The 12,322-nt window shown below is 37.8% G+C and overlaps 1 protein-coding gene across 13 annotated transcripts in view; it reads right to left on the reverse strand.

The window, feature by feature from the left end:
- The window catches only part of SH3KBP1 (SH3 domain containing kinase binding protein 1), a 215,736-nt gene that overhangs the window by 23,206 nt on the left and 180,208 nt on the right, over window positions 1–12,322 (reverse strand). For all 13 annotated transcript variants that reach the window (XM_048287331.1, XM_048287348.1, XM_048287368.1 and 10 more), the window contains 3 exons: window positions 8,494–8,545; window positions 4,672–4,752; window positions 2,085–2,247 (listed from right to left, as the gene is read on the reverse strand). In XM_048287331.1, the coding sequence (XP_048143288.1) occupies window positions 2,085–2,247; window positions 4,672–4,752; window positions 8,494–8,545 (296 nt within the window). The remainder of the gene's footprint in view (window positions 1–2,084; window positions 2,248–4,671; window positions 4,753–8,493; window positions 8,546–12,322) is intronic.

Raw genomic sequence — 12,322 nt, forward strand, 5'->3', positions numbered from 1 at the left:
TGAGGGAAGAAGGAAGGGGGGGATGTTTGGAGTTAGGGCATTTGTCTTCCCAAGTCACCACTGCAGGTGATGAAGCCCAGCTTTCTAGCGGACAGCAGAACAGCTGCCGGCCCATGGGATGTAGCAACTTTCTTTGCTCGGCTTGCACATGCATAATTTGCTTTACCTGTTAAACTGCCTTTGTCTTAACCCACAAGTTTTTTCACTTTTGTCCTTCTGATTCTCACTCCCATCCCTTTGCAAGGGAGTGAGTGGGTGGCTGCGTGGGGCTCAGCTGCCCAGAGTTAAACCACAACAGGTCAGCAAAAGTTCTGCTGGTTCAATTTTTATTCTAATTGCTTTAGTCTTTTCAGATTTTGGAAATGGATACCAGTAGACCTTAAGATAATTACTATCTTATTAAACAAACAGATTTAAAAACAAAACACCTTTACTGAAGTGACTGCTTCCATTTGAAGTTTCATATTTCTTAATTATCCAAGCAATTCAAAGTCTTTTCCATTTTTTTCTGTGCTAGACATAGTGAAGTTTGGACAATTAAGAACATAACAAGGTTACTGTTTAGGTGTGCCTTTTGCCTTTGATAACATGAAAATTGAAATATCTTTAAAAATACATGGTTACTTCATGCAGTTTTGTACTTAGAAAAGGAAAACACAAGAGCAACAAAATACCCTCCCAAAATTCTAAATGCTAAAAATTTATAGTATGTTTAAAATTTTTCAGGCAAAGGAGAAAACAAAAGAATAGCTACTCCATTGCATGCCTTCACCAGTGAACTGAACACTAGGTTATGTATTGATCTTTCCAAGATATCACTTAGCTAGTGATTGTAGTAAATAAGATTGTAGTAAATACTTGTATTTCCAAGTATGCCCAGGTGATCAGCAGGTATAGACTGTATTTTGGAGCAACTGGACAAGCATGTTCAAAGCCAAGTCCAAAACAAGCTGTGGCAGTAGCACCTGGATAGAAGGGTAAGTTCTCGGAGATGTACAACCAAAGCATTTCAGTAAGATGAAACTGGGAGCACAAGGTAGGTGCCTTTTTTCTTTTAATTTGCCTCAGATTTCTCACTGAGAGCATTTTTTTATTTAACCATATGTGGAGGAATGAAGGGAATCAATGTCTAGCATTTCACTCTACTCTAACCTATACTCTATTCTGGTATTTAATTCACCATTACAATACTTGAACTCCGGAAGTTCAATGGCAGATAATTTTCCTAACAGTACAATAGCAAAATTATTTCCATGCCTATATTCTAGTATTTCTGCAAGATGCACAGCTTGCCCATTTTAGGCAACTGCTTTTATTCTGGTTTTCATCTAACTCTATTCATTATGCATAAAGGAAATCTACAGTGCACAACCCAGATGCTGATGACTAAAATGTAGCCACCTAGACTCGATTAGGACTACAGTCAGGCCTTTAATTTCTGTAACCTCTGTTCTAGCAGAGAATAAGCGGAGTTGTGTTGGCAAGTCCAGTTTCTCAGTGCTCCTCAAAGGCTGTAACCACCTCTGATAAAAAGGATCATGTAACTGCAGAGTGACAACCAACATTAGAGCATAAATATTTGATAGCACTATTCTGCAGCGGTACCAGCTAAAAGAGCATTCTATGAAGACACGTGTATTTTGCTAAAATTTGATCTAAAATGATCAAAGTAAGCAGACTGAAACCAGGCTGACAGTATTTGAAATGTGCATTGTCTAATGCTATTCCTCAGCACAATCCAAGCTTTTACACTGATTTAGTGCCCAAGCTAAGCTGCAACAATTTGAGGTAAACTAAGAAAGTCAGCATCAGAGTAACATACTGATATTTCCCACACATTTTGCACTGTTGCAGTAATAGTAGAATTGAAGTGTGCAGAAATGAACTAGTAATGAGCAGTCTGACTGCTATTATTGAGAAGATAGTTATGATCCAGCCAGATGACTACATGGATTTTCTTTTATCTTCTTGTTCTTTAAATACAGTTTACTGTGAAATAAATTGTGACATAAACTGTAAAATCTAAATTTTTTAAATGTGTGTTTTTTCCACTAATCCCAAAAACATTGGACAGAAGAAAATACCTTGCATGAGTCACAGGCACAACTGGTCTTTCTGGTCGTCTCGGGGGCAAGGTACCAGGTCTATTCACAGCGTTGGCTTTGGGTGGCCGAGGTTTCTTCGGAGGTATAGCAGGAACTGAAGGCTTCTGCAAGTCTAGCTGTTTTTGCTCTCTCTCTGATCTTTCTTTAAATCAATCATTTCCAGAAAAAGAACATGGATATTATTAAGTGGAATTCATTTGCACTCACAAGTCTACAATTAAAGAAGAAATCTTCAACCGTAGATAGATTGTATATAAAGAAAAAGCTTATTTCCTTTCCATTTCTGTTCTAAATCATTCTTTATTTATTTATTATATATATTTATTATTATATATGTTTGCCACAAATCAGTTGTTCAACCTGCCTGGCTGTTCTGCCTGCAACTCCCCAGCCAAAATATGTGCAGTGTCTTAATGGGAATACTATTTTTTATTTTAGTAACTTATTGGTTTCTGACTGTAAAGTACAAGAATGGCAAGAAATTACATACCATATGGTACAATTTCCATGAGCACAACTTATATTAAATTTTAATATGAAACAATATTAATTTATAAGATCACAAAAATAATTATGCTGGATATTCTTAACATCTCTTGGACATTTTTTTTTTGGGGGGGGAAGCATGATTCAAGTGAACTGCAGTTAAGTGAAAATAAAATACAAGCACAAAAATTTAACAATGTGTAGCAGGATGTAAACTCCTCAGAAAAACCAGACCTATTATTTAGGTTTTAAGCACAGTCTTATATGCTGAGTTTTTCAGCTAGCCAATGAAAACCTAGATCATTTGCAGAACTGATTATGCATAGTTAGGGAGTGCCACCATGTTAATATCCAATGCCAAACACTCATTGCCTGTGAATATGTAAAGTACAATACACATGAATAACTCGTCTAAATAATATGCTCTAAATTCCTAATACAAAACAAACATGTAAGCATGTTTGCCACACCAGAAAAGGCCTGATTTTTCTTAAAGAAAGGACAAAACTCTCAAAGGGACCAAAAGTCTGCTCTATATCCTACTATTTCAATACCCTACTTCCCTTGACAATGCTGGCCATGAATATGCCATGAATGCTACACCTCTGTATACATATAAGAGGTATTGGGAATGTTACAGGGTATTGCTTAATCGGTTCTACATTTCAGTCTGAGAGGATCACAGAATAAATCCCCAGAAACGCAATGTACATTAGGTTTGGAATAGTCCATTTAGTGACTATTGTTCACAGGCAATATGCTTTGAGCAGATGCAGTCATCAGATCCTCAGTAACACTGAAGCTTTTCCAGCATGCTGTGTAATTTTTGCACACTTAATCCTACAACAATTTATACTGCTCAGTGTCCAAGAACTGAAATTCTATGAGGGACAGGCTGGGCAGTGTGCCAACACACAGCTCAAAGGATGTTCCTGTGCCACCCCTGCTGCCACACATGAGCGATTCCTGCCACTCCCAGTACTCCTGAAATGTAGGCACAACTCCTACAGCATCTTTTCAATGTTTAGAAAAGTTACAGATATTTATAGCCTAGGAGAGTAGCATATTTAAACTTCCTCTGCTGTTTTAGCAGTTGGTTTTCTAAGTTCGAAAATGGAAAGCAAAGGATTTTACTGCTAAGATAACCATGAGAAGCAGAACACATAATCAAAAGTAAACATATGTACAGGAAACAGCTAAACACTTGTCAGATCACTAAGATGTATACCCAGAAACAGATCTTGGTGCAAAATCTGAAGGTTCTGGCCCTAAATTATAACTGGATATTATGCATTTAGTCATGTGCATACACGTGGCTTTTAAAAGGCTGCAAGTTCAAATACTTAGACATTAAGAAATCCAATAAACACACTTGTTCATACAATCTAATAGTCCACTTACACATAGGAAACTTGACACCATCTTCAATTAGAGAATTGATGTAACTATTTTCCTGAGACTATTCACAATTCACAATGAGCACAATGAACCCATTAAAGGTTTAATATGCTTGTCCCTGCCCTGTGTGCTACTGTGTCCCATTTCTCGCAATGTTCAAACACAGCTTTGAAGAATTTTTTCATTTCTGCACTGCCTTGCCTGTGACTTTTGTGGCAAAGATAATGGTTGTGATTCATAAGCATTAATGACTATACCTCCACAAAATCCCTTTGTGATGCAGGAAAACCACCAACCCTGCTTTCAACTAGAGAACCAAAGCAGATAGATGTTAAGAAAAAAGTACACGCTAATCTGGGGTATTTTACTTGATCGAGCACCTGGGTTTTACAGAGCACTGGGCTTTATACAGCATTTCATGTATTGAGAGCAAATCTCCCCTTGACTTCAGTTGTGGCTGCATGTACTCAACAGCAATTGGGTACAAGTGAACACCCTGAATTTAGTCCATAAGCAACAATGAGAGCCTTTCCAAAATGCCTGTCATTGCAGTCTATCAGAGTGGAAAACAAACATCCAAACAATACACTTAATGGCAACAGAGAGTGGGAAATGAGGATGTGCATTGGTTCTATTTCCCTCATCTCTCTGCAGAGAACAGGCAGAAAAGCACATTTCATACCTTTTTCTTCTGTTCGATTAGGAAGACATTCTGGCCTTTCAGGTGGTATCTTTTTGATTTCATGCTTTCGATCTGTGGTCCCTGTCAAAGACAGAAAAATTTGGAATTCTGAACAAGCCAACAAAACAGCATAGACAGTAACATAAGATTTAATCCTGCAATTTCTTAGGCTTTTTATATCCCCCAATTTGAAAATGTCTTGCTAAAACTGAATAGAAATTTATATCAAATATTTGCCTGCACCACAATTACAAATGTCTTTATAATCAAATTCACAGTTTCCAAAGTATGGACCACAAAAGAATAGACTCTTTCAGACTAATCTGTGGACAAAAAAAAATCAGTAACTGCAGATTTTTAAATGTGGACAGATCCTTTATCATTACAGACATGCTTAAATGAAGAGCAACTCAACAGTGTGCAGAAACATTAGGAATAAATCAATTAACTGGGCAACGTCAAGAGAATACCTGATAGAGCTGAATATACAGAGCTTATTTTACATTAAATTAACCCATCCCTCTCCTTTTTCTCCACTACTAGTAGCTGTTCACTTCCACATATTAGAAGGAGGAGAAGAGCAGTGCTGGCAGCATTCTGCATGACTATTTTAACTGACAGCTTTTGACCTGGAGGTGTAAGCCCCTGGCTACTTCTGCCTCTGTTCAAGAGGCCCTGACATATGGACTTCTGTTGCTCCAAGAAATATGGGAACTTGTGGCACCAACACAGGGAAGATTTTGCAAAAATTTCCTGGCACATGCAAGATAAAATCTTCTAATCCCCACGTTATAAGAAATGCTTTACTGGATATTGGATTTGTTGCATTGGCTAACCACTAGGTGCTAATGCCATTTCAACTTAGTAGTGTTGAAAACCACTTTAGGTAACACTATTAGCATTTCAATAAAAATTACAGTAGATGAAATCCAAGAAAAGCAGAGGAGGCAGGGCAAGGAGCACAAGGCAATTTTTTGTTTCAATCTGTTCTATTATATGCTGTTCTCAAGTACATTTACATTTTCTGAATGTGCTGTTGCAACTCCCTTCTGCAGCTGGTTCCTAGAAATCAGTACTCATCAGTGGTGATCACCAGCCATTGTTTCTTTACCTAAGTGTGTTGTTGGACATGCAATACTTGTACCACTTATCATGCCAATAAATAATACTAAATTCTCATTTATGGTTGGGTTCAATGATCTTAAGGGTCTTTTCCGACCTGATTCTATGAAAAAGACTTCACTCCTGAGAGGAGAAGGTGTTGCTGCAAAGCAATTGAAGCCTTTCAAAACAGAAGTTATACAAAGCACAAGTCAACATACTGATAATCTTGCACACACTAGTGTGTTCAAAAAGAAAGGCACGTAGGTCTATATACCTAATTACAGTATGATTAACAGTCATCATTAACACACAGAGGGACATTCTCAGGCCAAGTCTAGAAACAATGAGCCTACAACCACTGAGGAGCTCCTAGACTCAGGTGTTCTCTCTACTTGGATTGTGACCCCCCAAATGAATCAACACCCAGGCAGGCACCATGATCCTGCCTTAGCTCTCAGGTGACAGTCACCTGCAAGGAAGCTCTGGGGAGCTCTGTATCAGCTCCCAGAGGAACTCAAGAGTATTCCCACCCTTCGGTCTGGACACAGTTGTATTGCTTACCCCAGCTACCCAGTGAAATGCCTACTGTTTTTCAATGACTTTTCAATGCTTTTCAATATATAAGGAAGTTGTGCTCCTAAATTTGGCTCTCCAGTTTTCACCTTGTTTTGTAAACTAGTGCAGCACAGATGGCCCTGCCAGTTTACTGCTGTGGAGATTATAAACTTCGATCTCCACTATAATATAGACACTTCTTTACACATATGCCACTTCTACTACAAAGACCAGTTCTAATTCTGTGTTTTGATTTTATCCTTGGCACCAGAAGATACTAATATTTAATTATTCAGGCTGCAACTGACAGTTTCAAATTTATTCATCACCCTACGACTGGTCTAATATGCAGAAGCATTATTGGAAGTTGTTACCTACTATCAACAATAAGACCTGACATGGAGATGTATAATCTCAGTGAAGAAATGATTTGACAAAGTAGAGGATGTCAGGATGGTAATAAACATAGGATGATTTTCAGCTCTAAATATTTATCAGAAGAACTCTTGTGCCTGATCAGCCAGGACAGTCAAAAACTGAGTATGAAAAGAAAGAACTGCAATAGTCTTAGCTTTGACATAGACTTAGATGGCCTTCTGAAAATAGGCACATTATTCTGCTATGGTGACACAGTTAAAGTGTTGTATGTGAGCAGGTACATATTAAAAGTGTTATTCTCTAATTATAGCAATATAAATTGAAAGAAATACAATGTTTTACAGAGTTTTTACAAACATGTCAGGCTATAACATCAGTTGTCACTAAGACATCGTTGTTATCCAACCACCACTAGATGGCAAAGTCATACTGCTCTCTCTGGACACTGTTACTGATTAAAACCAAATTTGTTTTCTTGAGTCTCAAGACAGAGTGAAGAACAAACCATGGATGTCAATAAGAAACTCAAATATTTATGGTCCTGATTCTGTAGTCAAAGAACTGCATGAAACATTCAAACTAGTTAAATTATAGCATATTGATTCACAGTAAATTGTATATTGGTGTAACTTGCACTTCTACTAGGAGTTTAAGTCTGTAGGAGAGGAAAATTTACTTTTCAAAGCACCAAAACCTGTAACAAGTCACAGTAACAAGAAAACTATCTGGAGAGATTGGACATATTTGTTTTGGTTTTTAATGTGTGCCAGCAGTGGGGGAAGCGATAGTGCTGCTGCAGAGTTTCACAAACTGACTGGACTTAAGGGATTAAAGAATTCCAGCCATAGTTATGTTTCCACCACAACTGCAATCCAAATGAAAACTCTGAGAACATCCCCTGCTTTGTGATTTGTATTTTTACATGAGTGGAACCGGAATTCGGTTTCCGAGTTCAGAACTATCGAGTGTGTAGATACTTTAACTGTTTCTAAGTCTCATGATAAAAATAAATCATGCAGGCACTTTTGAAAATTAGTATCAAGAGGTCATTTTAAAATTAATAATGCAAGTAAATTCAGCTCTCAGTATCTACACACAATTCAGTCTAAGATATCACAAAATCAATTTTGCTAGCACTCATCTGTTCAGAAAACAGAATCAGCCCCTTTAATACATTTGCAACACTTATATCTTCATAACATTCAGGGTAACTCCTTTTAGCTTCATACTTAGGGCTATAAAGGTATTGAAAACCAAGAATCTATGGCCTAGAACCTGGAACAGCCAGCCAGATCCAGCTTTCATGCAGATCTGCAAGACTTAGATTGCAGCTCAGAGGAGGCCACTGTATGACACTATTTTACAGACATGATAAAAGGCTCTGTGTCGCTAGAATAAATCAGATCTGCAGTGAATGCAGTTTCCTCCTGCAGGTATTATCAGACTCCACATACTGTGTGTGTGTCTGTACTGCAGACATGCATACAATCAAAGAACCAAAGAAATTCGAAAAATTGAAGTATCACACTTGCTCTGACTTAACATGTTTGAGGGGCAATACAGGTTATTTTAAAATGGTATAGATGGTTGATTGCAATACATTTAAAGCACACCACAGTCTTTCAGGGTTACCAACTATTTGCAATTTGATTGCAATTTATTAGTTGTTGTCTAGACACCTGCATATCAATTTTGATACAGATGAATTCTATATAAATTTGAATACACCTAATTTAGATTGAGATGTGCTCACTGACGCGCTGTACAAAATCAACTGCTCTTTACCTGATCCTTGTTTGATGACAGGAGCTGATGGAGGTGGTGGTTTCTTCGGTCTCTAAAATTTAATAACAGAAGAAAACAGATTGCTTCAAAAGGCCCGTAAATCTCATTCATACAGAGGCTGGAGTTAATAATAAAGTGCTTGACATTAATAATTACAAGTCATGAGACTACAGATCTGTCACATATTTCTCCTGAAATAACTTCATTAAAATGAATTTGAAGAGAGAAAATAGCATTGACAAATAAAATATCATTTTTATACTTTTGCAATTGAAATGTCCTGCTGAGGGGTTAAAAAAGTTCATTTTATGTACCTTAAGACTGGAGGAATACATGACCTTTGGTCTAATGAAGAAGTCTATTTCCTTAAAATTTAACCTTGTAAATATTCTTACCCATTTTGGAAAAAAAAAAAAAAAAGCGAACACAAAGAAACTCTCAGATACATGTGACAAAACCTGAGGTATTTTCAGACCCATAAATGAGGCAAAAATGCAGAACCCAGGAAATACAGCAAATGCTACATTTTATTCACTTACTACCATATGTTTAGAGTTCCACATGTGAAAGATCAGAATTTTAGATGTTTGGTGAAGTGAAACAAATAATTCCAATTAATCTGTCCTTTTTTTAACTTATACATTCTCTGTTATGATGATTTTCCTAATAGATCTGTAATGGTAAGACTGAGAAATATGACCACCAATGGTTCTGGAAGTGCCAGAACAATTTCTTTTCACATGCAGGCTGGGGGAGCGATGGCTTTTCTTCTGTGCTGATGTGTGTGAATGCAGACACAGCACACGGGCAGTCACCATATGCATGTTGGAATGAGTAAAAAGCCAAATGGAGCATGATGCTAGATCAAATGACATACTTTATCTCTCACTTTAAAAAAGCCCCAACAAACTATCAAGATTATTGAAAGCAAATTCTAATCAAAAAACCACTTTTTTTTTTCATATGTCCATCCTTTTTTTCTGAGAAGGACCTTCTTTCCTTTGCTACAGATAGATCACAATCACTTTCACTACATTGCTCCTATGTAGCAATGTCCATTGTCTTGTGGAACAAATGTGGAATAAAATAATTTTTCCAGATATGCACAGCTTTGCCAAACTTTAATCAGCCATTTAGGCTAATATTTTCTCTCAAACTCTTATTGATCCCTTCCCTTCCCCCAATTATTTTCTATCTGCGACAGCTTTTGAGAAAGATCAATTGCTTTGTTCACTTGCAGTAATTAGTTCAGTGTCTGTCCTAGAACTCTCAGATCTTGGTCTGAGTGTTGAAAGAGAGCAGGTTTGCTGTGAAGGCTGAATGCTTGCCACATGCCCTTCCAAGGGATCTCTCTCAAATCTAGCAAATGTTTCATTTCTGGAGAAAAAAAATACCAGTTTTTGCACAGACTGGGTAAGCCTAACATCTTGAATCTCAGAGTTGTTATCCAGAAACCTTCAAGTTTCTTCTACCACCTTACCCTGACCAGACCACCTGCTGTCATCAACCTGAGAAAGCTGTGGCCAAGAGCTCGGGAGGTCAGAACGATCTTCTCCAGACTGGCTGCCATGGGCCATTGTCCACAAACAGTGAGTCCCTTAAATTCTCAGAGACAATTCCACAAGTATTTGGGCAACGTGGTTTAAGGTTTAAATGCAGTAAAGTGAAGAAAAATTTGGAAAGGAAATGAGACAGAGACAATGTGATAGGCATTAGGAGTTCTGTTGATAATGGCTGCAGAGTGAAATAGTTGATGCTGAGGATCCAACAGCACAATATAGGCATTTGGGGTTTTATTGTGGAGTGGTGTGAGACTGATCCCATTGACTGTCCATACATCAGCAGCTGGAATCTAAGAGATGCACTGCCTTAGCACATCCTTTGGCTTAGTTCTCAGCTGTAAGGAGTCTAGGTTATGTCCCCTGAGATGTGTCTTCCAAAGCATAACAAGTGCAGATGGACAAGTGACAGATTCACTACAAAGTCATTCCTGATTAAAACTAAAGCACTTACGTAGATAGACACAAAGGAGAAAGAGTCCTACGGTTCATTTGACAAAGTGGCTTTAACTGAAAGCTGAAGATGGCAATGCATTGTTTCAAAAAGGCAGACCAAGGTCAGAAAGGGTGTAGTGTGAAAGGGCCTTAAAAGACTCCTTAGGGAAACATGGAGAAGCAAGAAGGATTTACAAGGGTCTGTGGCTGGATGAGATAACTGAGAAGGTGATGGAGACAGACTAGAAATTAAGACAGCAGAAAGGACTGGTTGGACAAGAAGAGAACAGAACTACAGAGCAGGGACAAAGAGTAAAAGGGGAGGGAAAAAAAGCTGTATAAAGAAATTTGGTGTAGGGATAGAAAGTAAATCCAGATGGTGATCTGGACTCATGTATTGAGCTCAGGGAAGAATCCTGTAATGGAGACCACCTGGGAGATGGAGATTGGGACTAGGCACCGAATAGAAAAGGCCTGGAACAAATAGGCATGTGTGGTAAAGAGTCAGGCTTGGAAAATTGGGGACTGAACAAGGAGAAGGGAAGAGATCCCAAGCTTTTTTTGAGCAGTCAGAAGAACTACTGCAACAAATACTTTCAGACCATGGGATGGAATCCAAGGTTTCTGGATCACATCAGAAAATACCTGAAAAAATCACTGGTAAAGTATTTATCTCCTTCCCTTTTAGCACTGATTCAAGCAAAGACAGACGGTCTATAGTCCTACCAGTTACTTACGCAAGTGGCCAGATCTGTGGCATTTCAAAAATTAATAAAATTTTATTCTCCACAGTTAGAGCAAACCTAGCTGCAATTTCCAAGTGTCTGAATATCTAATTTGCTCAACAAGTTATACACAATTGTACTCTAAAAATCACTTTAAAGATGCATAATTTTAAAGTTCAAAAAGATGGAATAATTACACCACAAAACCTGGATACCGGTAAAGATTTTTTTGTTCTATAATAGGCTCACTGTGTCTTCAGGTTTTTGATTTCTGCCTCTTCCAGAAATCACCTTCTTTTATTTTTAGGCCTAAAGCCAGGATATCCACTCTGCTGTGGAATTGCCTTTTCATCTCCCACAGTTTTTGCTGCTCTTCTACTTTAATTTTCAATAATTATCATGTTAGCCTCTGTCAGTTGTTTAATACTTGCTTTATTAAGCCTTCCAAGTTATTTAAGTTTTGCCTTCGGCATCCAATTTTACTGCCAAAGAGTGAAGCTGGGCATCAGAAAGTTTTGGTTTTATCACAGAAGGATTACACTGTCACTGTGAAATACTCATCAGAAGTCTGATTGCAAGCTTGTAATATCCCACTGATGACTCAAAAGGTTCCTAAAAATGGAATGAACTTTTGGGGGAAGTAATCCATTCCTTTATTCCAAGAAACCACAAGATTTCTAAATATTGTCTGGCAAATAACAGTGCCATCTTTTTTAAATAAATAGGAGCTGAAAAAACTTCTGCATTGATTTTATACCTTCTTTTTCAGTAATTCTGAGAGGTAAAGAAATTTGCCTCTGAGATACCAAAAGCTTATTATTTTTCAAATTTCATATTTAAAATCTTACCCTTTTTGCTCTGGAACAGTGCTTGACTGCTACCCATCAGCATGCAGGTGATACTCTAACTTTCCATATTCCACCACAAAAACAATGGAGAAGAGTTAAGAATTATGGATATTGTTGCATCACATGACGCAGTCCTGGGACCTCCAGTTCCTGTCTCTCTGAAACTTGTAGGACCCAAGGACAGAGGGCTTTCAGAGCAGCATAGTGGATGTGGGGTGACTAGATGGGTAAATCAAACCTTTCAAGGAAACTCCATAATATG

The sequence above is a fragment of the Corvus hawaiiensis genome, chromosome 2, assembly GCF_020740725.1.
Source record: "Corvus hawaiiensis isolate bCorHaw1 chromosome 2, bCorHaw1.pri.cur, whole genome shotgun sequence".
Taxonomy (NCBI): domain Eukaryota; kingdom Metazoa; phylum Chordata; class Aves; order Passeriformes; family Corvidae; genus Corvus; species Corvus hawaiiensis.